Below are 27,334 nucleotides of genomic sequence, written 5' to 3'. Positions count from 1 at the left end.
GATTTTGCGCTGTGTGCAGGCGCCAAGTCCTGTTGGAACTTGAAATCTCCATCTCCATAGAGCAGGTCAGCAGCAGGAAGCATGAAGTGCTCTAAAACTTGCTGGTAGACGGCTGCGTTGACCCTGGATCTCAGGACACAGAGTGGACCGACACCAGCAGATGACATGGCACCCCAAACCATCACCCAACCATGCACATTTTGCATTTCCTTTGGAAATCGAGGTCCCAGAGTCTGGAGGAAGACAGGAGAGGCACAGGATCCACGTTGCCTGAAGTCTAGTGTAAAGTTTCCACCATCAGTGATGGTTTGGGGTGCCATGTCATCTGCTGGTGTCGGTCCACTCTGTTTCCTGAGATCCAGGGTCAACGCAGCCGTCTACCAGCAAGTTTTAGAGCACTTCATGCTTCCTGCTGCTGACCTGCTCTATGGAGATGGAGATTTCAAGTTCCAACAGGACTTGGCGCCTGCACACAGCGCAAAATCTACCCGTGCCTGGTTTATGGACCATGGTATTTCTGTTCTAAATTGGCCCGCCAACTCCCCTGACCTTAGCCCCATAGAAAATCTGTGGGGTATTGTGAAAAGGAAGATGCAGAATGCCAGACCCAAAAACGCAGAAGAGTTGAAGGCCACTATCAGAGCAACCTGGGCTCTCATAACACCTGAGCAGTGCCAGAAACTCATCGACTCCATGCCACGCCGCATTAACGCAGTAATTGAGGCAAAAGGAGCTCCAACCAAGTATTGAGTATTGTATATGCTCATATTTTTCATTTTCATACTTTTCAGTTGGCCAACATTTCTAAAAATCCCTTTTTTGTATTAGCCTTAAGTAATATTCTAATTTTGTGACACACGGAATTTTGGATTTTCATTTGTTGCCACTTCAAATCATCAAAATTAAATGAAATAAACATTTGAATGCATCAGTCTGTGTGCAATGAATAAATATAATGTACAAGTTACACCTTTTGAATGCAATTACTGAAATAAATCAAGTTTTTCAAAATATTCTAATTTACTGGCTTTTACCTGTAGATTACTGTTGCTATGATGCTGAAATCCAGCATTTGGACCTCATTACTCTTCTCTTCTCACGAGCTGGCATGGCGACATGACGAACAGTCCGAACATCTTGAAGACAAGTGAGGGACTAACATTGCATCTGTGCCCGTGTCAGACCTGCGACCGCATCAAGCAGTCGGCCAGCGGCACCAAGAGGCGCGTGTTCATCATCGAGACCATGGGGGGCTACTGTGGCTACCTGGCCACCGTGGCTGGCCTGGCGGCCGGGGCCGACGCCGCCTACATCTATGAGGAGCCTTTTGACATCAGAGACCTGCAGGTGATCTTCTATGCTACAACTTGAGACTTTTTTTCACAATGTTGTCTAATTCTTGTGCAGCAGCGAGAAGAACGTACACAACCCAAAAGCAGTGAAGTTGTCACCTTGTGTAAATGGTAAATAAAAAGAGAATACAACAAATCCTTTTCAACTTACCGTATTTTCCGCACCATAAGGCGCCCTGGGTTATAAGCCGCGCCTTCAATGAACGGCATATTTCAAAACTTTGTCCACCTATAAGCCGCCCCGTGTTATAAGCCGCATCTAACTGCGCTAAAGGAATGTCAAAAAAACAGTCAGATAGGTCAGTCAAACTTTAATAATATATTAAAAACCAGCGTGATGTGGGCGCGCATGGAGTCGTATATCAACATGGACGGAGCTGCGTGAAAAAAGCCACCCGGCCTCTTCGCGTAAACTTCCCTTAACCACTCGCTCATCTTTTCTTCATCCATCCATCCCTTCGAGTTAGCTTTTATGATGACGCCGGCTGGAAAGGTCTCTTTTGGCAAGGTCTTCCTTTTGAATATCACCATGGGTGGAAGTTTCTGGCCATTAGCATGGCAAGCTAGAACCACAGTGAAGGATGACTTCTCATTCCCTGTGGTGCGAATATTCACCGTACGTGCTCCCGTTGTATCCACAGTGCGGTTCACAGGAATATCAAAAGTCAGTGGAACCTCGTCCATGTTGATAATGTTCTCTGGCCGGATCTTTTTTTCAGCTATCTTGTTTTTACAATATGCACGGAAAGTAGCCAGCTTTTCTTGAAAGTCTTTAGGCAGTTGCTGTGAAATAGTAGTCCGTGTGCGGATGGAGAGATTGCGTCTTTTCATGAACCGGAAACCTGTCGCTTAGTAGGAGCCATTTTGTGGTCTTTACAGATGTAAACACACAAAGGAAATGAAACGTAATATCCGCGCGCTTCTTCTTCTTCTACGGGGGCGGGTGGTTGCTTACAGTAGAAGAAGAAGCGCTTCCTGTTCTATGGGGGCGGGTGGTTGCTTACAGTAGAAGAAGAAGCGCTTCCTGTTCTATGGGGGCGGGTGCTTACCTTGGCGGTTGCTTGCGTAGAAGAAGAAGCGCTTCCTCTTCTACGGGGAAAAAAGATGGCGGCTGTTTACCGTAGTTGCGAGACCGAAACTTTATGAAAATGAATCTTAATATTAATCCATATATAAAGCGCACCGGGTTATAAGGCGCACTGTCAACTTTTGAGTAAATTTGTGGTTTTTAGGTGCGGCTAATAGTGCGGAAAATACGGTATATTCAATTGAATAGACTGCAAAGACAAGATATTTCATGTTCACACTGAGAAACTTTCTTATTTTTTTGCAAATAATCATGAACTTAGAATTTAATGGCAGCAACACATTGCAAAAAAGGCATTTTTACCAGTGTGTTACATGGCCTTTCCTTTTAACAACACTCAGTAAAGGTTTGGGAACTGAGGAGACACATTTTTGAAGCTTCTCAGGTGGAATTCTTTCCCATTCTTGCTTGATGTACAGCTTAAGTTGTTCAACAGTCCGGGGGTCTCCGTTGTGCTATTTGACGCTTCATTATGAACTTTGAACTGTTTTATATTTTAATTTTTTATCCCGTAAAGCGTCTTTGAGTACACTAAAAGCGCTATACCAAATAAAATGTATTATTATTAGGGCCCGCATGGCCCATTGCATAAGGACTCCCACAGGGAGTCCTTATGCAATGGGACATAAGGACCTATTGAATTTGTAAGGTTTTATTCTTTATTATTATTATTCTTCCGCAACTTTGCGCTGTAATTTGACCCCCTTATTAGGGCCCGCATGGCCCATTGCATAAGGACTCCCACAGGGAGTGCTTATGCAATGGGACATAAGGACCTATTGAATTTGTAAGGTTTTATTCTTTATTATTATTATTCTTCCGCAACCTTGCGCTGTAATTTGACCCCCTTATTAGGGCCCGCATGGCCCATTGCTTAAGGACTCCCACAGGGAGTCCTTATGCAATGGGACATAAGGACCTATTGAATTTGTAAGGTTTTATTCTTTATTATTATTATTCTTCCGCAACTTTGCGCTTTAATTTGACCCCCTTATTAGGGCCCGCATGGCCCATTGCATAAGGACTCCCACAGGGAGTCCTTATGCAATGGGACATAAGGACCTATTGAATTTGTAAGGTTTTATTCTTTATTATTATTATTCTTCCGCAACTTTGCGCTGTAATTTGACCCCCGTATTAGGGCCCGCATGGCCCATTGCATAAGGACTCCCACAGGGAGTCCTTATGCAATGGGACATAAGGACCTATTGAATTTGTAAGGTTTTATTCTTTATTATTATTATTCTTCCGCAACTTTGCGCTGTAATTTGACCCCCTTAGCATGCTTCAAAACTCACCAAATTTTCCACACACATCAGTAATAAACGGCAAAACTTTTTTATCAAAAAACCAAACCCCAAAACTCAAAATTGCGCTCTAGCGCCCCCTAGAAAAAAAAAAACTAGACTGCCTGTAACTCCCACTAGGAAGGTCGGAGAGACGTGAAACAAAAACCTTTATGTAGGTGTGACTTAGACCTAGATTTCATAATAGTATATTCTCGGGCAAAAATCAACAAGAAGTTGGCTATTCCCCCTTCAAGACAAAAAAGTACTAAAAACAGTAACTTTTGCCTCTTTGAGCTGTAATTTGACCCCCTTAACACGCTTCAAAACTCACCAAACTGAACGCACACATAAGGACTGGCAAACATTGCGATCTAATAAAAAAACCTAACCCCAAATTTAAAAATTGCGCTCTAGAGCAATTTTTGAATAAAACGGAGAAAAAACTGCTCCTCGGAAGAAGAAAAATGACAAAACTGCCTGTAACTCCCACCGGGAAGGTCGGAGAGACATGAAACAAAAACCTCTATGTAGGTCTCACTTAGACCTACATTTCATAGATTGACAACCCTCAGCAAAAATCAACAGGAAGTTTGCAATTTCCCCTTCAAAACAAATTTTTTTTATAAACCGGTCACTTCTCTTCAAACATTATCTCCTCTGAGCGCGTTTGTCGTTTCAGCTTCAAACTAACACAGGAGAGAGATTGAACCCTTCCAAATAAAAGTTATCGAAATAATTTTTCTAACTGCTCCGGTTTTGATTTTATGAGCCTTCAAAGAACCGCTGCGCATGTTGCACATCTTCCTATGAGGAAGCAGTGCCTCGGGAGTCTGTGGTGGGCTCTCCTATTTCTGGGGCTGAGGTTGCTGAGGTAGTTAAAAAGCTTCTCGGTGGCAAGGCCCCGGGGGTAGATGAGATCCGCCTGGAGTTCCTTAAGGCTCTGGATGCTGTGGGGCTGTCTTGGTTGACAAGACTCTGCAGCATCGCGTGCACATCGGGGGCGGTACCACTGGATTGGCAGACCGGGGTGGTGGTTCCTCTCTTTAAGAAGGGGAACCGGAGGGTGTGTTCCAACTATCGTGGGATCACACTCCTCAGCCTTCCCGGTAAGGTCTATTCAGGTGTACTGGAGAGGAGGCTACGCCGGATAGTCCAACCTCGGATTCAGGAGGAACAGTGTGGTTTTCATCCTGGTCGTGGAACTGTGGACCAGCTCTATACTCTGGGCAGGGTCCTTGAGGGTGCATGGGAGTTTGCCCAACCAGTCTACATGTGTTTTGTGGACTTGGAGAAGGCATTCGACCGTGTCCCTCGGGAAGTCCTGTGGGGAGTGCTCAGAGAGTATGGGGTATCAGACTGTCTGATTGTGGCGGTCCACTCCCTGTATGATCAGTGTCAGAGCTTGGTCCGCATTGCCGGTAGTAAGTCGGACACGTTTCCAGTGAGGGTTGGACTCCGGCAAGGCTGCCCTTTGTCACCCATTCTGTTCATAACTTTTATGGACAGAATTTCTAGGCGCAGTCAAGGCGTTGAGGGGATCTGGTTTGGTGGCTGCAGGATTAGGTCTCTGCTATTTGCAGATGATGTGGTCCTGATGGCTTCATCTGGCCAGGATCTTCAGCTCTCACTGGATCGGTTCGCAGATGAGAATCAGCACCTCCAAGTCCGAGTCCATGGTTCTCGCCCGGAAAAGGGTGGAGTGCCATCTCCGGGTTGGGGAGGAGATCTTGCCCCAAGTGGAGGAGTTCAAGTACCTCGGAGTCTTGTTCACGAGTGAGGGAAGAGTGGATCGTGAGATCGACAGGCGGATCGGTGCGGCGTCTTCAGTAATGCGGACGCTGTATCGATCCGTTGTGGTGAAGAAGGAGCTGAGCCGGAAGGCAAAGCTCTCAATTTACCGGTCGATCTACGTTCCCATCCTCACCTATGGTCATGAGCTTTGGGTGATGACCGAAAGGACAAGATCACGGGTACAAGCGGCCCAAATGAGTTTCCTCCGCCGGGTGGCGGGGCTCTCCCTTAGAGATAGGGTGAGAAGCTCTGTCATCCGGGAGGAGCTCAAAGTAAAGCCGCTGCTCCTCCACATGGAGAGGAGCCAGATGAGGTGGTTCGGGCATCTGGTCAGGATGCCACCCGAACGCCTCCCTAGGGCGGTGTTTAGGGCACGTCCGACCGGTAGGAGGCCACGGGGAAGACCCAGGACACGTTGGGAAGACTATGTCTCCCGGCTGGCCTGGGAACGCCTCGGGATCCCCCGGGAGGAGCTGGACGAAGTGGCTGGGGAGAGGGAAGTCTGGGCTTCCCTGCTTAGGCTGCTGCCCCCGCGACCCGACCTCGGATAAGCGGAAGAAGATGGATGGATGGATGGATGTTGCAGGCATCAAATTCCAAATGAGCTAATATTTGCAAAAAATAAAGTTGACCAATTCCAACGTTAAATATCTCGTCTTTGCAGTCTATTCAATTGAATATAAGTTGAAAAGGATTTGTTGTATTCTCTTTTTATTTACCATTTACACAAGGTGACAACTTTAAAAGGTTATTAAGTATTATTATGTAGCGTGAGACACAACCATGCAATATGCCACTTTTGTTCTTGTCTACGTGGCCCTTTCAAGGTCATTATTCTTCCTTCTCGGTCATCCACTAGATGGCGTTGTGCCAACATGTGTTGTGTTGTTACTTCCACAGGCCAACGTTGAGCACCTGACAGAGAAAATGAAGACAAGTATTCAAAGAGGCCTGGTGCTCAGGTGATACACTCACACTTTATTCTGTCAGTCAATATGTCAGCCATGATTCAGGATGGCTATTGTTTACATTTGAACTAAAGACTAGTACCAACGCTACTTAAAAGCAATGCCTTTTTATTTTGATGAAGTGTTGTGGTATTCAAGCTGAACAGATTATTCATTTAAATATTCAAATTATATAAATTGAACCAAAATAATAGAATCTACAAGTACAGTAAAACTGAATCAAAAAACCCAGACTCAACCTGAGTTGTCATGTTTGATGCCCATTATTCCCAGTGTTCATGAATGCAACCATCACTGGTGCATAATGAGGAGGCACTAGTGTTTCGCTCTGGTTCCTTCAGTGGAACCATGTTTGGGTGCCCATCCCTCCTGGTAATGACCCGGTGTGACTTCCCACTGGCAGGAACGAGAACTGCAATGACAACTACACCACGGACTTCATCTACCAGCTGTACACGGAGGAAGGGAAAGGTGTGTTTGACTGCAGGAAGAATGTCCTGGGACACATGCAGCAGGTAGGAAGAACACACACCTGAGGGCGCTAAACATCAAGCGCGTGCATGGCCAAAGCGACACCATCGCTCTCTCAAAGTCACTTTCCACAGACTTCAGTCATGAAAATCCATACAAGAACATCAATTATGCTCAAATAAAGACGTCCCGTTAAATTAATGCGGTCGCTCCTCCATCCATCCATCCATCCATCTTCTTCCGCTTATCCGAGGTCGGGTCGCGGGGGCAGCAGCCTAAGCAGGGAAGCCCAGACTTCCCTCTCCCCAGCCACTTCGTCCAGCTCCTCCCGGGGGATCCCGAGGCGTTCCCAGGCCAGCCGGGAGACATAGTCTTCCCAACGTGTCCTGGGTCTTCCCCGTGGCCTCCTACCGGTCAGACGTGCCCTAAACACCTCCCTAGGGAGGCGTTCGGGTGGCATCCTGACCAGATGCCCGAACCACCTCATCTGGCTCCTCTCCATGTGGAGGAGCAGCGGCTTTACTTTGAGCTCCTCCCGGATGACAGAGCTTCTCACCCTATCTCTAAGGGAGAGACCCGCCACCCGGCGGAGGAAACTCATTTGGGCCGCTTGTACCCGTGATCTTGTCCTTTCGGTCATAACCCAAAGCTCATGACCATAGGTGAGGATGGGAACGTAGATCGACCGGTAAATTGAGAGCTTTGCCTTCCGGCTCAGCTCCTTCTTCACCACAACGGATCGATACAGCGTCCGCATTACTGAAGACGCCGCACCGATCCGCCTGTTAATCTCACGATCCACTCTTCCCTCACTCGTGAACAAGACTCCCAGGTACTTGAACTCCTCCACTTGGGGCAAGATCTCCTCCCCAACCCGAAGATGGCATTCCACCCTTTTCCGGGCGAGAACCATGGACTCGGACTTGGAGGTGCTGATCCACATGCAACAGAAATTATAAACATCAGCATAACCAAACATAAATGCTGTCATGTAAATAAGATATATATATATATATATATATATATATATATATATATATATATATAATTTTTTTTTTTTTTTTAATATTTTTATTTATTTATTTTATTATTATTATTATTATTATTTTTTTAACTTGTTATCTTCTGCTTGTTTTTCAATCCTACTGCACACATGCTGCTGATTAGTGTTCAGAAGACTCACCTGCATCCGATCACTAATTAGTAACATTAATTTGCGTTCTGAAGACTCACTTGCTTCTGATCACTAATCAGTAACACTAATTTGCATTCTGAAGACTCACCTGCTTCTGATCACTAATCAGTAACACTAATTTGCGTTCTGAAGACTCACCTGCTTCTGATCACTAATCAGTAACACAAATTTGCGTTCTGAAGACTCACCTGCATCTGATCACTAATTAGTAACACTAGTTTGCGTTCTGAAGACTCACCTGTTTCTGATCACTAATTAGTAACACTAATTTGCGTTCTGAAGACTCACCTGCTTCTGATCACTAATTAGTAACATTAATTTGCGTTCTGAAGACTCACCTGCTTCTGATCACTAATCATTAACACTAATTTGCCTTCTGAAGACTCACCTGCATCTGATCACTAATTAGTATCATTAATTTGCGTTCTGACGACTCACCTGTTTCTGATCACTAATTAGTAACACTAATTTGTGTTCTGAAGACTCACCTGCTTCTGATCACTAATTAGTATCATTAATTTGCTTTCTGACGACTCACCTGCTTCTGATCACTAATTAGTAACACTAATTTGCGTTCTGAAGACTCACCTGCTTCTGATCACTAATTAGTAACATTAATTTGCGTTCTGAAGACTCACCTGCATCTGATCACTAATTAGTATCATTAATTTGCGTTCTGACGACTCACCTGTTTCTGATCACTAATTAGTAACACTAATTTGCGTTCTGAAGACTCACCTGCTTCTGATCACTAATTAGTAACATTAATTTGCGTTCTGAAGACTCACCTGCTTCTGATCACTAATCAGTAACACTAATTTGCGTTCTGAAGACCTGCATCTGATCACTAATTAGTATCATTAATTTGCGTTCTGACGACTCACCTGTTTCTGATCACTAATTAGTAACATTAATTTGCGTTCTGAAGACTCACCTGCTTCTGATCACTAATCAGTAACACTAATTTGTGTTCTGAAGACTCACCTGCTTCTGATCACTAATTAGTAACATTAATATGCGTTCTGAAGACTCACCTGCTTCTGATCACTAATCAGTAACACTAATTTGCGTTCTGAAGACTCACTTGCTTCTGATCATTAATCAGTAACACTAATTTGCGTTCTGAAGACTCACCTGCTTCTGATCACTAATCAGTAACACAAATTTGCGTTCTGAAGACTCACCTGCATCTGATCACTAATTAGTATCATCAATTTGCGTTCTGACGACTCACCTGTTTCTGATCACTAATCAGTAACACAAATTTGCGTTCTGAAGACTCACCTGCATCTGATCACTAATTAGTATCATTAATTTGCGTTCTGACGACTCACCTGTTTCTGATCACTAATTAGTAACATTAATTTGCGTTCTGAAGACTCACCTGCTTCTGATCACTAATTAGTAACATTAATTTGCAATCTGAAGACTCGCCTGCTTCTGATCATTAATCAGTAACACAAATTTGCGTTCTGAATACTCACCTGCTTCTGATCACTAATCAGTAACACTAATTTGCCTTCTTAAGACTTACCTGCTTCTGATCACTAATCATTAACACTAATTTGCCTTCTGAAGACTCACCTGCTTCTGATCACTAATCAGTGACATTAATTTGCCTTCTGAAGACTCACTTGCTTCTGATCATTAATCAGTAACACTAATTTGCGTTCTGAAGACTCACCTGCATCCGATCACTAATTAGTATCATTAATTTGCGTTCTGACGACTCACCTGTTTCTGATCACTAATTAGTAACACTAATTTGCGTTCTGAAGACTCACCTGCTTCTGATCACTAATCAGTAACACTAATTTGCGTTCTGAAGACTCACCTGCTTCTGATCACTAATTAGTAACATTAATTTGCGTTCTGAAGACTCACCTGCTTCTGATCACTAATTAGTAACATTAATTTGCGTTCTGAAGACTCACCTGCTTCTGATCTCTAATTAGTAACATTAATTTGCGTTTTGAAGACTCACCTGCTTCTGATCACTAATCAGTAGGGTTTTACTGCCCAGTGTTGTCACCTCTAACAAGTGTGTGCGTGTTAGTTTGATTTTGAGTTTGTTCAATCTGAAGATATGAACATATTCTTGATGAAAGTATCCTTAAATGACCTCTGCTGTGATCTGACACACCATGTCAAAGAAAACCGACTGAAACGGAGCTTCTTGAGGGAAACACCAGCTGCTATTTCAATACTTTGCTTCATTCCTCTCAGCTTAGTTGCATTTGTGTTGCTTTCTTTTGTGCGTCATGAGATTAGTCGGGCTAAAAGTGGATCAAACAGGCTTTTGGTGATCCTCGGGGAGACTTGTCTCGGCAGCAAGCTAGCGGTGCAGGAAAGTCAATAATAAAGCACTTTGGGGAACTTTGGCTGCAACTGACAAGTACGACCATTTGAATATGGAGAGCAGCGCAGGGAGACAGTTTGCTGCATCGGTACCTTCTGGAATGTTCCTGTAGCGTCATTATTCATTGAAGATGCATCCTTTCAACATTCAAATGTTAGACACATCAAATACATATTGTTTGTCAACATTACCTAATTCAACTTTATTGATGTTGGTTTTAATGTGTATGTAAAGTCCTATACAGACAGGGATTGAATTTAGTTTTAACCTTTAATATTCTGAACTAATGTTGCCACTCCAGTGTAGTTTTCAGCAGAAGATGTCTTTGAGGATGTAGCCATAGCCGACATGTTCTTCTTCTTTAGCTGACAAACTAACTGAGACTCAATCTACAGCGCCCCTGCTGGTTGCAGCCAAGTGGTGCACTCCATTTTCTTTGAATTACCCCAAGAGACCATTATCCAACACACAATCCCCCAACCTTGACGAGTCAGTCAGTATTTTCATCCTATTTGTGCATACAATCTCTCGCAAAAGTAACTACCATATTTTTCGGACCATAGGGCGCAACAAATTATTAGCTACCGTATTTTCCGCACTATTAGCCGCACCTAAAAAACCACAAATTTACTCAAAAGCTGACAGTGCGGCTTATAACCCGGTGCGCTTTATATATGGATTAATATTAAGATTCATTTTCATAAAGTTTCGGTCTCGCAACTACGGTAAACAGCCGCCATCTTTTTTCCCCGTAGAAGAGGAAGTGCTTCTTCTTCTACGCAAGCAACCGCCAAGGTAAGCACCCGCCCCCATAGAACAGGAAGCGCTTCTTCTTCTACTGTAAGCAACCACCCGCCCCGGTAGAAGAAGAAGAAGCGCGTGGATATTACGTTTCATTTCCTTTGTGTGTTTACATCTGTAAAGACCACAAAATGGCTCCTACTAAGCGACAGGTTTCCGGTTCATGAAAAGACGCAATCTCTCCATCCGCACACGGACTACTATTTCACAGCAACTGCCTAAAGACTTTCAAGAAAAGCTGGCTACTTTCCGTGCATATTGTAAAAACAAGATAGCTGAAAAAAAGATCCGGCCAGAGAACATTATCAACATGGACGAGGTTCCACTGACTTTTGATATTCCTGTGAACCGCACTGTGGATACAACGGGAGCACGTACGGTGAATATTCGCACCACAGGGAATGAGAAGTCGTCCTTCACTGTGGTTCTAGCTTGCCATGCTAATGGCCAGAAACTTCCACCCATGGTGATATTCAAAAGGAAGACCTTGCCAAAAGAGACCTTTCCAGCCGGCGTCATCATAAAAGCTAACTCGAAGGGATGGATGGATGAAGAAAAGATGAGCGAGAAAGGAAAGGTCTCTTTTGGCAAGGTCTTCCTTTTGAATATCACCATGGGTGGAAGTTTCTGGCCATTAGCATGGCAAGCTAGAACCACAGTGAAGGATGACTTCTCATTCCCTGTGGTGCGAATATTCACCGTACGTGCTCCCGTTGTATCCACAGTGCGGTTCACAGGAATATCAAAAGTCAGTGGAACCTCGTCCATGTTGATAATGTTCTCTGGCCGGATCTTTTTTTCAGCTATCTTGTTTTTACAATATGCACGGAAAGTAGCCAGCTTTTCTTGAAAGTCTTTAGGCAGTTGCTGTGAAATAGTAGTCCGTGTGCGGATGGAGAGATTGCGTCTTTTCATGAACCGGAAACCTGTCACTTAGTAGGAGCCATTTTGTGGTCTTTACAGATGTAAACACACAAAGGAAATGAAACGTAATATCCGCGCGCTTCTTCTTCTTCTACGCGGGCGGGTGGTTGCTTACAGTAGAAGAAGAAGCGCTTCCTGTTCTATGGGGGCGGGTGCTTACCTTGGCGGTTGCTTGCGTAGAAGAAGAAGCACTTCCTCTTCTACGGGGAAAAAAGATGGCGGCTGTTTACCGTAGTTGCGAGACCGAAACTTTATGAAAATGAATCTTAATATTAATCCATATATAAAGCGCACCGGGTTATAAGCCGCACTGTCAGCTTTTGAGTAAATTTGTGGTTTTTAGGTGCGGCTAATAGTGCGGAAAATACGGTATATATATATATATATATATATATATATATATATATATATATATACACACACACACGTATATACCTATACATACAGCACTAATAATTATCACTTTGTCACCTATGACATAAAAGCCAGAATAACGATGTTGTTGTGTCAAAAAACTTAGCACGTTGCATTTTTGGTCCTGGCATATTCAACGTACCAAATGTAGCAACGTGTCCCCCATGCATTCTTCTTTGGACCCCTCGGTACAGTTCAAGTGTTTGGATCGGAAAAATTATATATTTGTAACACGACAAAAAAACACCAGAAAAAGAGGAATAAGCCGACACTCTTCCTCAAAAAGCAAAGGTTTAAAATGTGTCTTTAGGACCAGTTTGATACAAAACACAAGTGTTCCCCACCTCCAGAAGAACTTTGAACATGTCACGAGGGAGGTGCTGGACATTGAGTCCGAGTGGACCATGTTCCGCACCTCTATTGTCAAGGCGGCCGATTGGAGCTGTGGCCGCAAGGTAGTTGGTGCCTGTCGTGGCGGTAATCCTAGAACCCGTTGGTGGACACCAGCGGTGAGGGATGCCGTCAAGCTGAAGAAGGAGTCCTATCGGGTTCTTTTGGCTCATGGGACTCCTGAGGCAGCGGACAGGTACCGACAGGCCAAGCGGTGTGCGGCTTCAGCGGTCGCGGAGGCAAAAACTCGGACATGGGAGGAGTTCGGGGAAGCCATGGAAAACGACTTCCGGACGGCTTCGAAGCGATTCTGGACCACCATCCGCCGCCTCAGGAAGGGGAAGCAGTGCACTATCAACACCGTGTATGGTGCGGATGGTGTTCTGCTGACCTCGACTGCGGAAGTTGTGGATCGGTGGAGGGAATACTTCAAAGACCTCCTCAATCCCACCAACACGTCTTCCTATGAGGAAGCAGTGCCTGGGGAATCTGTGATGGGCTCTCCTATTTCTGGGGCTGAGGTTGCTGAGGTAGTTAAAAAGCTCCTCGGTGGCAAGGCCCCGGGGGTAGATGAGATCCGCCCGGAGTTCCTTAAGGCTCTGGATGCTGTAGGGCTGTCTTGGTTGACAAGACTCTGCAGCATTGCGTGGACATCGGGGGCAGTACCTCTGGATTGGCAGACCGGGGTGGTGGTTCCTCTCTTTAAAAAGGGGAACCAGAGGGTGTGTTCTAACTATCGTGGGATCACACTCCTCAGCCTTCCCGGTAAGGTCTATTCAGGTGTACTGGAGAGGAGGCTACGCCGGATAGTCGAACCTCGGATTCAGGAGGAACAGTGTGGTTTTCGTCCTGGTCGTGGAACTGTGGACCAGCTCTATACTCTCGGCAGGGTCCTTGAGGGTGCATGGGAGTTTGCCCAACCAGTCTACATGTGCTTTGTGGACTTGGAGAAGGCATTCGACCGTGTCCCTCGGGAAGTCCTGTGGAGAGTGCTCAGAGAGTATGGGGTAACGGACTGTCTGATTGTGGCGGTCCGCTCCCTGTATGATCAGTGTCAGAGCTTGGTTCGCATTGCCGGCAGTAAGTCGGACACGTTTCCGGTGAGGGTTGGACTCCGCCAAGGCGGCCCTTTGTCACCGATTCTGTTCATAACTTTTATGGACAGAATTTCTAGGCGCAGTCAAGGCGTTGAGGGGATCCGGTTTGGTGGCTGCGGGATTAGGTCTCTGCTTTTTGCAGATGATTTGGTCCTGATGGCTTCATCTGGCCAGGATCTTCAGCTCTCACTGGATCGGTTCGCAGCTGAGTGTGAAGCGACTGGGATGAGAATCAGCACCTCCAAGTCCGAGTCCATGGTTCTCGCCCGGAAAAGGGTGGAGTGCCATCTCCGGGTTGGGGAGGAGATCTTGCCCCAAGTGGAGGAGTTCAAGTACCTCGGAGTCTTGTTCACGAGTGAGGGAAGAGTGGATCGTGAGATCGACAGGCGGATCGGTGCGGCGTCTTCAGTAATGCGGACGCTGTATCGATCCGTTGTGGTGAAGAAGGAGCTGAGCCGGAAGGCAAAGCTCTCAATTTACCGGTCGATCTACGTTCCCATCCTCACCTATGGTCATGAGCTTTGGGTTATGACCGAAAGGACAAGATCACGGGTACAAGCGGCCGAAATGAGTTTCCTCCGCCGGGTGGCGGGTCTCTCCCTTAGAGATAGGGTGAGAAGCTCCGTCATCCGGGGGGAGCTCAAAGTAAAGCCGCTGCTCCTCCACATCGAGAGGAGCCAGATGAGGTGGTTCGGGCATCTGGTCAGGATGCCACCCGAGCGCCTCCCTAAGGAGGTGTTTAGGGCATGTCCGACCGGTAGGAGGCCACGAGGAAGACCCAGGACACGTTGGGAAGACTATGTCTCCCGGCTGGCCTGGGAACGCCTCGGGATCCCCCGGGAGGAGCTGGACGAAGTGGCTGGGGAGAGGGAAGTCTGGGCTTCCCTGCTTAGGCTGCTGCCCCCGCGACCCGACCTCGGATAAGCGGAAGAAGATGGATGGATGGATGGATGGATGGATGGACAAGTGTTGTTGGGGTCCCCGATCCATATCTCCATCAGTTTTGGGGTCCTTGTCCTGGAAAAGACCCTTGAATGAGAATATTTGCTGAAATGTGATTTATTTCTTTATAAAAATGTGTCTTGAACACACTTGTGCTTTAAAAGGGAGGAGCGCCGTCTCCATTCGACCGAAACTTTGGGACCAAGATCTCGGCCAAGGCCATGCAGTGGGTCTCCAAGAAGCTGCTGGAGACCTTCAGACAAGGTGAGACCTCATGTCTTCTTTCACTCTGCTGGTGGATGTGGATCCAGCATCTTGATGTATTTACATTCTATTTCTGGACCATTGACATCACGTGCTGTCAAGAAATGAAACATTTCCCTGCATGATTCAGCAATATGTCACACAGTATGTGGGGGAAGAAACACCACATCCATTTCTGTAAACAAGTGACACTGCATCGTGTGAAGCCTTCACCTAAAGTCCAAATGTCTTTTTCTTGTATGTCGTATCTTGATGGATGACATAAGATGAAGGTAAATGTTTGTTTTACTTCTCACGCTGCCTACATGATCATCTCCACGTCCTTGTCTGTCTCATCTGTGCTGCCATGACAACCACCATAGCCGAGCTTGACTTGTTTCTGGACGCTCTGCCTGGTCAAAATGAAAAATGTATTGGACACGCCTTGTTCCCACCAAGGAATGTCAAGTATTGGTGTTGCGAGAGCGCTGTGACGGAGTTGAGGTGTGCGCCAGTTCACACGCTAAACTTAGTCCAACGCTCCAAACACAGAAACGTTTCAAGAAACAGGACAATTCTGCAAAATAAAGTCGATAAATGCTGCAAACGTCAAAAACGACTGCATGACAATAATCCTACAAGTTGCCTCGTTCAGATGACATCAAAGTATGATCACATGATGAATTAATATGTCAATTAAAATGACATCACTGCTATGTCTCAGGGATTAAAAAAACATCTAATGCTGACAAGATTGTCACTTACTTCTTAGTTCTAGATTGTCATTTATTTCTTAGTTCTAGATTGTCATTTATTTCTTAGTTCTAGATTGTCACTTACTTCTTAGTTCTAGATTGTCATTTATTTATTAGTTCTAGTTTGTCATTTATTTCTTAGTTCTAAATTGTCACTTACTTCTTAGTTCTAGATTGTCACTTACTTCATAGTTCTAGATTGTCATTTATTTCTTAGTTCTAGATTGTCATTTATTTCTTAGTTCTAGATTGTCACTTACTTCTTAGTTCTAGATTGTCATTTACTTGTTAGTTCAAGATTGTCACTTATTCCTTAGTTCTAGATTGTCATTTATTTCTTAGTTCTAGATTGTCACTTATTTCTTAGTTCTCGATTCTCACATACTTCTTAGTTCTAGATTGTCACTTACTTCTTAGTTCTAGATTGTCATTTATTTCTTAGTTCTAGTTTGTAACTTATTTCTTCGTTCTAGATTCTCACATATTTCTTAGTTCTAGATTGTCACTTCTTAGTTCTAGATTGTCATTTATTTCTTAGTTCTAAATTGTCACTTACTTCTTAGTTCTAGATTGTCACTTACTTCTTAGTTCTAGATTGTCATTTACTTCTTAGTTCTAGATTGTCATTTATTTCTTAGTTCTAGATTGTCACTTACTTCTTAGTTCTAGATTGTCAATTATTTCTTAGTTCTAGATTGTCACTTACTTCTTAGTTCTAGATTGTCATTTATTTCTTAGTTCTAGATTGTCATTTATTTCTTAGTTCTAGATTGTCACTTACTTCTTAGTTCTAGATTGTCATTTACTTCTTAGTTCTAGATTGTCACTTATTCCTTATTTCTAGATTGTCATTTATTTCTTAGTTCTAGATTGTCACTTATTTCTTAGTTCTCGATTCTCACATATTTCTTAGTTCTAGATTGTCACTTACTTCTTAGTTCTAGATTGTCATTTATTTGTTAGTTCTAGATTGTCACTTATTTCTTAGTTCTAGATTGTCATTTACTTCTTAGTTCTAGATTGTCACTTATTCCTTATTTCTAGATTGTCATTTATTTCTTAGTCCTAGATTGTCACTTATTTCTTAGTTCTCGATTCTCACATATTTCTTAGTTCTAGATTGTCACTTATTTCTTAGTTCTAGATTGTCACTTATTTCTTAGTTCTAGATTGTCACTTACTTCTTAGTCTAGATTGTCACTTATTTCTTAGTTCTAGATTGTCACTTATTTCTTAGTCCTAGGTTGTCACTTACTTCTTAGTTCTAGATTGTCACTTATTTCTTAGTTCTAGATTGTCACTTACTTCTTAGTTCTAGATTGTCATTTATTTCTTAGTTCTAGATTGTCACTTACTTCTTAGTTCTAGATTGTCATTTATTTCTTAGTTCTAGATTGTCACTTACTTCTTAGTTCTAGATTGTCATTTACTTCTTAGTTCTAGATTGTCACTTATTCCTTATTTCTAGATTGTCATTTATTTCTTAGTCCTAGATTGTCACTTATTTCTTAGTTCTCGATTCTCACATATTTCTTAGTTCTAGATTGTCACTTATTTCTTAGTTCTAGATTGTCACTTATTTCTTAGTTCTAGATTGTCATTTACTTCTTAGTTCTAGATTGTCACTTACTTCTTAGTTCTAGATTGTCACTTACTTCTTAGTCTAGATTGTCACTTATTTCTTAGTTCTAGATTGTCACTTATTTCTTAGTCCTAGATTGTCACTTACTTCTTAGTTCTAGATTGTCACTTATTTCCTAGTTCTAGATTGTCACTTACTTCTTAGGTCTAGATGGCATTTATTTCTTAGTTCTAGATTGTCACTTACTTCTTAGTTCTAGATTGTCATTTATTACTTAGTTCTAGATTGTCATTTATTTCTTAGTTCTAGATTGTCACTTACTTCTTAGTTCTAGATTGTCATTTACTTCTTAGTTCTAGATTGTCACTTATTCCTTAGTTCTAGATTGTCACTTACTTCTTAGTTCTAGATTGTCATTTATTTCTTGATTCTAGATTGTCACTTACTTCTTAGTTCTAGATTGTCAGTTACTTCTTAGTTCTAGATTGTCATTTATTTCTTAGTTCTAGATTGTCATTTATTTCTTAGTTCTAGATTGTCACTTACTTCTTAGTTCTAGATTGTCACTTACTTCTTAGTTCTAGATTGTCACTTACTTCTTAGTTCTAGATTGTCACTTCTTAGTTCTAGATTGTCATTTACTTCTTAGTTCTAGATTGTGGCTGTGAAGTGAACACTAGTAAGGTTGTAAATACTGTATAGAGTAGGCTGACCCATGTGGTTCCTGTGGATGTGTAGTGACTAAATAACATAATGACTGAAACAGACACAGTGATTCATTTGGATGAATGTGTTATGTATTTAATGTCAACTCTGTTGATCATTCTTTAATTCTTTAAAGACTAAAACATCTTTAAATGACATGCGGCCCCCAGATCCCGGCTTATTCTCAGTCTGTTTCCATCAAGTTGAAATCACATACCAGTCTTAATCATCATAGTTCCTGTTTGGTCTCCAGTTGTCCTTACATCGTCTGAAGGAAACCTTGGACTGTCATTGAGACGAAGGAAAGTCAACACACTTTTACCTGGAAGATGCTAGCACACAACTTTAGCATTCACACTCACTTCAGCGTTCTGAACACAACTTTTTAGTAGTTTGCAGAATTTGACCAAAGGTGTCGTCAGGATGGAAGAAGTTTTATTCATGCAGTAACTGTTCCATCTTGTCCTTTTTGGCCACGCAGTTGTTCCAGTTAGCATCACGCGCTAACATCTCCCCATCTTTGCTGGTTTGTGTCACGAACACGTTTCATCTGGCTTTGCACCACAACCCATCTCCTGTTGTGTCAACCTCCCTTTTCTGGATCTGTGCTCAGATCTGTGCTCGGATCCTCTGCCGGGTGTTGACTTCTGTGTTCACGCCCCCGCAGGCCGAGTGTTTGCCAACAGCGAGGACAGCTGCTGCTTGCTGGGAATGCGGCGCAGGGCTCTCATCTTCCAGCCGGTGGTCCAACTCAAGGAGCGGACTGACTTTGTGTACGTATGACCTGGGCTCACATGCAGTTCTTGAATTCATCTCACATTCACATCAGGTCTTGGAAGACTTCAGTGAAGTCCTCACAGAAGTTAGCAATGATGGCAAACTCCTGGCAGTGTTGTGATGTTTGAGGTTACGTACATCCATCCATCCTTTTCTTCCACTTAGCTGGGTCTACGGGTCTCATGGAGGCCCAGACTTCCCAGCTGTTCTTGCTCCAGCGTGTACTAGGTCTATGCCTTCAGACTCTTTTCTGAACCAGGGCTTCAGATTGTCATCGGGGGCGGTACCTCTGCATTGGCAGACCGGGGTGGTGGTTCCTCTCTTTAAGAAGGGGAACCGGAGGGTGTGTTCTAACTATCGTGGGATCACACTCCTCAGCCTTCCCGGTAAGGTCTATTCAGGTGTACTGGAGAGGAGGCTACGCCGGATAGTCGAACCTCGGATTCAGGAGGAACAGTGTGGTTTTCGTCCTGGTCGTGGAACTGTGGACCAGCTCTATACTCTCGGCAGGGTCCTTGAGGGTGCATGGGAGTTTGCCCAACCAGTCTACATGTGCTTTGTGGACTTGGAGAAGGCATTCGACCGTGTCCCTCGGGAAGTCCTGTGGGGAGTGCTCAGAGAGTATGGGGTATCGGACTGTCTGATTTTGGCGGTCCGCTCCCTGTATGATCGGTGTCAGAGCTTGGTCCGCATTGCCGGCAGTAAGTCGGACACGTTTCCAGTGAGGGTTGGACTCCGCCAAGGCTGCCCTTTGTCACCGATTCTGTTCATAACTTTTATGGACAGAATTTCTAGGCACAGTCAAGGCGTTGAGGGGATCCAGTTTGGTGGCTGCAGGATTAGGTCTCTGCTTTTTGCAGATGATGTGGTCCTAATGGCTTCATCTGGCCAGGATCTTCAGCTCTCGCTGGATCGGTTCGCAGCCGAGTGTGAAGCGACTGGGATGAGAATCAGCACCTCCAAGTCGGAGTCCATGGTTCTCGCCCGGAAAAGGGTGGAGTGCCATCTCCGGGTTGGGGAGGAGACCCTGCCCCAAGTGGAGGAGTTCAAGTACCTCGGAGTCTTGTTCACGAGTGAGGGAAGAGTGGATCGTGAGATCGACAGGCGGATCGGTGCGGCATCTTCGGTAATGCGGACGCTGTATCGATCCGTTGTGGTGAAGAAGGAGCTGAGCCGGAAGGCAAAGCTCTCAATTTACCGGTCGATCTACGTTCCCATCCTCACCTATGGTCATGAGCTTTGGGTTATGACCGAAAGGACAAGATCACGGGTACAAGCGGCCGAAATGAGTTTCCTCCGCCGGGTGGCGGGGCTCTCCCTTAGAGATAGGGTGAGAAGCTCTGTCATCCGCGGGGAGCTCAAAGTAAAGCCGCTGCCCCTCCACATCGAGAGGAGCCAGATGAGGTGGTTTGGGCATCTGGTCAGGATGCCACCCGATCGCCTCCCTCGGGTGGAGTTTAGGGCACGTCCGACCGGTAGGAGGCCACGGGGAAGACCCAGGACACGTTGGGAAGACTATGTCTCCCGGCTGGCCTGGGAACGCCTCGGGATCCCCCGGGAAGAGCTGGACGAAGTGGCTGGGGAGAGGGAAGTCTGGGCTTCCCTGCTTAGGCTGCTGCCCCCGCGACCCGACCTCGGATAAGCGGAAGAAGATGGATGGATGGATGGATGGGCTTCAGATTGTGAAGTGCTCAGTCTCATACCACATTCAGTCTGCACCACGCAGTCTTAGCAACACACCGACTGATAGTAGACCCAAGTTTATGGCTTCTCTGCGAGCCCACTCAGGATAAGTGGAAGAAGATGGATGTTTTCTTTAGACACAACATAATATTGTTCTTGGTCCATTGGAGGTCAGGCAAGGAGTTGGTAGACTGAGCAGGTGCAGTGAAGAGGTGCCTTCTCTCAGTCACAGGATCCCCAAGGAGCAGTGGTGGCTGAAGCTCCGCCCACTGATGAAGATCCTGGCCAAGTACAAGACCAGCTACGACGTGTCGGACTCCGGGCAGCTGGAACACGTGGTGCACAGCCTCCCTCGGGACTCTGACGCCTCCGTGGCCATGTGACCGCGCCCCCGGCGTGTTGACCTTTAACCTCAACAGTGTTCCTACTGTAATGTCCTCACACACCTGCTTGATTAGTCTCATGCTCCTTTTTAATTGCACTTTCTGGCTCCACGTACTGTATGTCAGTTAGACCTGCACTCTTCCTTACACCAGTCCCTTACATCAATCCTTTACACCAGTCCCTTACACCAGTCCCTTACATCAGTCCCTTACACCAGTCCTTTACACCAGCCCCTTACATCAGTCCCTTACACCAGTCCTTTACACCAGTCCCTTACACCAGTCCCTTACATCAGTCCCTTACACCAGTCCCTTACACCAGTCCCTTACACCAGTCCTTTACACCAGCCCTTACACCAGCCCTTACACCAGCCCTTACACCAGTCCTTTACACCAGCCCCTTACACCAGCCCCTTACACCAGTCCCTTACACCAGTCCTTTACACCAGTCCCTTACACCAGTCCTTTACACCAGTCCCTTACACCAGTCCTTTACACCAGCCCTTACACCAGTCCCTTACACCAGTCCTTTACACCAGCCCCTTACACCAGTCCCTTACACCAGTCCCTTACACCAGTCTTTTACACCAGTCCCTTACACCAGTCCCTTACACCAGTCCTTTACGCCAGTCCTTTACGCCAGTCCCTTACACCAGTACTTTACGCCAGTCCCTTACACCAGTCCTTTACACCAGTCCTTTACACCAGTCCCTTACACCAGTCCTTTACACCAGTCCTTTACACAAGTCCCTTACACCAGTCCCTTACACCAGTCCTTTACACCAGTCCCTTACACCAGTCCTTTACACCAGTCCTTTACACCAGCCCCTTACACCAGTCCTTTACACCAGTCCCTTACACCAGTCCCTTACACCAGCCCTTACACCAGTCCTTTACACCAGCCCCTTACACCAGCCCCTTACACCAGTCCTTTACACCAGCCCTTACACCAGCCCTTACACCAGTCCTTTACACCAGTCCCTTACACCAGTCCTTTACACCAGTCCCTTACACCAGTCCTTTACACAAGTCCCTTACACCAGTCCTTTACACCAGTCCCTTACACCAGTCCCTTACACCAGTCCTTTACCCAAGTCCCTTACACCAGTCCCTTACACCAGTCCTTTACACCAGTCCCTTACACCAGTCCTTTACACCAGTCCCTTACACCAGTCCTTTACACCAGTCCTTTACACCAGTCCCTTACATCAGTCCTTTACACCAGTCCAGTGAGTCTTTAGGGTCCAGGGTGTCTTTAGGGTCCAGTGAGTCTTCTATAGGGTCCATGGAGTCTTTAGGGCCCATGGAGTCTTTAGGGTCCAAGGAGTCTTTAGGGTCCAGTGAGTCTTCTATAGGGTCCAGTGAGTCTATAGGGTCCTGTAAGTCTTCTATAGGGTCCAGTGAGTCTATAGGGTCCAGTGAGTCTTCTATAGGGTCCAGTGAGTCTTCTATAGGGTCCAGTGAGTCTATAGGGTCCAGGGTGTCTTTAGGGTCCAGTGAGTCTTCTATAGGGTCCATGGAGTCTTTAGGGTTCATGGAGTCTTTAGGGTCCAGTGAGTCTTCTATAGGGTCCTGTGAGTCTTTAGGGTCCAGTAAGTCTTCTATAGGGTCCAGTGAGTCTATAGGGTCCAGTGAGTCTTCTATAGGGTCCAGTGAGTCTTCTATAGGGTCCAGTAAGTCTTCTATAGGGTCCAGTGAGTCTATAGGGTCCAGTGAGTCTTCTATATGGTCCAGTGAGTCTATAGGGTCCAGTGAGTCTTCTATAGGGTCCAGTGAGTCTTCTATAGGGTCCAGTGAGTCTATAGGGTCCAGTGAGTCTTCTATAGGGTCCAGTGAGTCTATAGGGTCCAGTGAGTCTTCTATAGGGTCCAGTGAGTCTTCTATAGGGTCCAGTGAGTCTATAGGGTCCAGTGAGTCTTCTATAGGGTCCAGTGAGTCTATAGGGTCCAGTGAGTCTTCTATAGGGTCCAGTGAGTCTTCTATAGGGTCCAGTGAGTCTTCTATAGGGTCCAGTGAGTCTATAGGGTCCAGTGAGTCTTCTATAGGGTCCAGTGAGGCTTCTATAGGGTCCAGTGAGTCTACTATAGGGTCCAGTGAGTCTATAGGGTCCAGGGAGTCTTTAGGGTCCACGTAGTCTTTAGGGTCCAGTGAGTCTTCTATAGGGTTCAGTGAGTCTTTAGGGTCCAGTGAGTCTTCTATAGGGTTCAGGGAGTCTTTCGGGTCCAGTGCAGGTGAGAGAGAAGCAGTCAAAGGTGTGTGCATCATAATAGTTAGTTAGTGTATAAAGTGTAGTGATCCTGCTGTCACAATCATGTCCCACACTTTGTCTTCCTCTCACAATAAATTATCAAATCGATTGATTGGTCATTTTTTTCTTCATTGACTTGCAATTAAACTAATCCTCGTGTGATTAAATCTATTCTCTAACGAATCACTGCCACATCTGGCCTGACATGCATCATTTCTTCTAGTCTCATCACATTCAAATATGTCAATCAATCAATCTTTATTTATATAGCCCTAAATCACAAGTGTCTCAAAGGGCTGCACAAGCCACAACGACATCCTCGGTACAAAGCCCACATAAGGGCAAGGAAAAACTCACCCCAGTGGGACGTCGATGTGAATGACTATGAGAAACCTTGGAGATGACCGCATATGTGGGTAACCCCCCCCCTCTAGGGACACCGAATGCAATGGATGTCGAGTGGGTCTGACATAATATTGTGAGAGTCCAGTCCATAGTGGACCCAACATAATAGTAAGAGTCCAGTCCATAGTGGATGTAACATAATAGTGAGAGAGTCCAGTCCATAGTGGATCTAACATAATAGTGAGAGTCCAGTCCATAGTGGATCCAACATAATAGTAAAAGTCCAGTCCATAGTGGATCTAACATAATAGTGAGAGTCCAGTCCATAGTGGATCTAACATAATAGTGAGAGTCCAGTCCATAGTGGATCTAACATAATATTGTGAGAGTCCAGTCCATAGTGGATCCAACATAATAGTAAGAGTCCAGTCCACAGTGGATCCAACATAATAGTAAGAGTCCAGTCCATAGTGGATCCAACATAATAGTAAGAGTCCAGTCCATAGTGGATCTAACATAATAGTGTGAGAGTCCAGTCCATAGTGGATCTAACATAATAGTGTGAGAGTCCAGTCCATAGTGGATCTAACATAATAGTGAGAGTCCAGTCCATAGTGGATCTAACATAATAGTGAGAGTCCAGTCCATAGTGGATCTAACATAATAGTGAGAGTCCAGTCCATAGTGGATCTAACATAATAGTGTGAGAGTCCAGTCCATAGTGGATCTAACATAATAGTAAGAGTCCAGTCCATAGTGGATCTAACATAATAGTGAGAGTCCAGTCCATAGTGGATCTAACATAATAGTGTGAGAGTCCAGTCCATAGTGGATCCAGCATAATAGTAAGAGTCCAGTCCATAGTGGATCCAACATAATAGTAAGAGTCCAGTCCACAGTGGATCCAACATAATAGTAAGAGTCCAGTCCATAGTGGATCTAACATAATAGTGTGAGAGTCCAGTCCATAGTGGATCTAACATAATAGTGAGAGTCCAGTCCATAGTGGATCCAACATAATAGTAAGAGTCCAGTCCATAGTGGATCTAACATAATAGTGTGAGAGTCCAGTCCATAGTGGATCCAACATAATAGTGAGAGTCCAGTCCATAGTGGATCTAACATAATAGTGTGAGAGTCCAGTCCATAGTGGATCTAACATAATAGTAAGAGTCCAGTCCATAGTGGATCTAACATAATAGTAAGAGTCCAGTCCATAGTGGATCCAACATAATAGTAAGAGTCCAGTCCATAGTGGATCCAACATAATAGTAAGAGTCCAGTCCATAGTGGATCTAACATAATAGTCATCAGCATAACAATGAAAGCTAACACCGTATTTGCGTAAGATGTCGCCTAGCGGCAGCATGTAAGTACTAAAGAGTGCAGGGCCAAGAACCGAACCCTGAGGAACTCCGCACGTTACCTTAACATAGTCCGAGGTCACATTGTTATGGGAGACGCATTGCATCCTGTCAGTAAGATAAGAGTTAAACCACGACAAAGCTAAGTCTGACATACCAATACGTGTTTTGATACGCTCTAATAAAATATTATGATCGACGGTATGGAAAGCAGCGCTAAGATCAAGAAGCAGCAACATAGATGACGCATCAGAATCCATCGTTAGCAGTAGATCATTAGTCATTTTTGCGAGGGCTGTCTCCGTAGAGTGATTTGCCCTGAAACCGGATTGAAAAGGTTCACAGAGATTGTTATTGTATATAGTGACCAATAACAACTACTAATATAACTAAACATGACAAGGAACAATGGTGCATTGTCTCACTGTGTTATAAACTATATATAGTGACCAATAACAACATGAAAGATGAGAAATAACATCAAGTAGTGACAAATAATAGTCATGTAGCTTAGTGATATTGAAGAGAACATGTTTATGTGCTGGTGGTTTCTCCAAGACGCAGACCTCACGTCAGGCAGGTTGGAAGAATGATTGTGCTAATATATCGAGAACAAAACTCAAAAAGGGAGAAGCTAAAGTTCAGAACAAGAACAAGAAGCAAAATAACCGACATAAGCCAGCCAAGAGTGTGTTGGGAGGCAGGAATAAAATGCTCTTCCGGTAAAAGGTTGCAACTGTCGAAAGAAACCTGATTGCCCTCTCAACGGGGGGTGCTTACAAACATCAGTTGTCTACCAATCTAAGGTAACACGCAAGGACATTAACACATCCGACACATATGTAGGATTAACTGAAGGAGAGTTCAAAACCAGATGGAACAATCACAAGGCTTCTTTCAGGAACAAAAACCTGCGAAATACCACAGAACTCAGCAAACACATTTGGGACCTCAAAGACAATAATGTTGAATATTCAATAACATGGCAAATTCTTGCATCCAGCACACCTTACAATAGTGGTAATAAAAGATGCAACCTATGCTTGAAAGAGAAACTGTTTATTATTTACCGTCCAGACCTGTCATCCCTCAACAAGCGCAGCGAAATTGTATCAGCATGCCGCCACAGACGGAAACACCTCCTAGGTAACACATGAGCCAATCACCACGCCCCTACGCCAGCCTGTACCCACCCACTCTGTGCCCTATATAAACCATGGTATGTGAATGCTCCCATTAAAATCTCCTGATGATTGAGGGAACCCCCTCATGAAACAGGCCTGTAGAGATGAAATAGTCTTGTGATTTTTTTTCCCACACATACATATATACATATATATATATATATATATATATATATATATATATATATATATATATATATATATATATATATATATATATATATATATACATACACAGTACATATACACACACACATGTACTGTGTATATGTGTGTGTGTATATATATATATACTGAACATATCAATCAATCAATGAAAGTATATTTATATAGCCCTAAATCACAAGTGTCTCAAAGGGCTGCACAAGCCACAACGGCATCCTCAGCTCAGATCCCACATCAGGGCAAGGAAAAACTCAACCCAATGGACTACAATGGTATTATTAAATAGGTGTATAATTGTTTGGTTGTCAAATGTTAAGGTGGTATTATTAAATAGGTGTATAATGGTATATATATATATATATATATATATATATATATATATATATATATATATATATATATATATATATATATATATATATATATATATATATATATATATATATATATATATACTGTATATATATATATATATGTGTGTATGTACACATGTATGTACGTGTATGCATGTGTATGTATATATGTACCGTATTTTCCGCACCATAAGCCGCCCCGTGTTATAAGCCGCATCTAACTGCGCTAAAGGAATGTCAAAAAAACAGTCAGATAGGTCAGTCAAACTTTAATAATATATTAAAAACCAGCGTGATGTGGGCGCGCATGGAGTCGTATATCAACATGGACGGAGCTGCGTGAAAAAAGCCACCCGGCCTCTTCGCGTAAACTTACCTTAACCACTCGCTCATCTTTCCTTCATCCATCCATCCCTTCGAGTTAGCTTTTATGATGACGCCGGCTGGAAAGGTCTCTTTTGGCAAGG

General features: G+C 44.3%; 1 protein-coding gene across 3 annotated transcripts in view; it reads left to right on the top strand.

The window, feature by feature from the left end:
- The window catches only part of pfkpa (phosphofructokinase, platelet a), a 97,780-nt gene extending 76,423 nt beyond the window's left edge, over positions 1 to 21,357 (top strand). For all 3 annotated transcript variants that reach the window (XM_061964860.1, XM_061964859.1, XM_061964861.1), the window contains 6 exons: positions 1,183 to 1,347; positions 6,420 to 6,481; positions 6,891 to 7,002; positions 15,245 to 15,344; positions 19,033 to 19,138; positions 21,052 to 21,357. In XM_061964860.1, coding sequence (XP_061820844.1) covers positions 1,183 to 1,347; positions 6,420 to 6,481; positions 6,891 to 7,002; positions 15,245 to 15,344; positions 19,033 to 19,138; positions 21,052 to 21,208 — 702 coding nt within the window. In that variant the 3' untranslated portion in view covers positions 21,209 to 21,357. The remainder of the gene's footprint in view (positions 1 to 1,182; positions 1,348 to 6,419; positions 6,482 to 6,890; positions 7,003 to 15,244; positions 15,345 to 19,032; positions 19,139 to 21,051) is intronic.
- The last annotated feature ends 5,977 nt before the right edge of the window (positions 21,358 to 27,334 follow it).

Source organism: Nerophis lumbriciformis, linkage group LG07 (assembly GCF_033978685.3).
Source record: "Nerophis lumbriciformis linkage group LG07, RoL_Nlum_v2.1, whole genome shotgun sequence".
Lineage (NCBI taxonomy): Eukaryota > Metazoa > Chordata > Actinopteri > Syngnathiformes > Syngnathidae > Nerophis > Nerophis lumbriciformis.
Note: the sequence above shows the minus strand (reverse complement) of the source record. Positions and strands in the feature narration are given on the sequence as shown.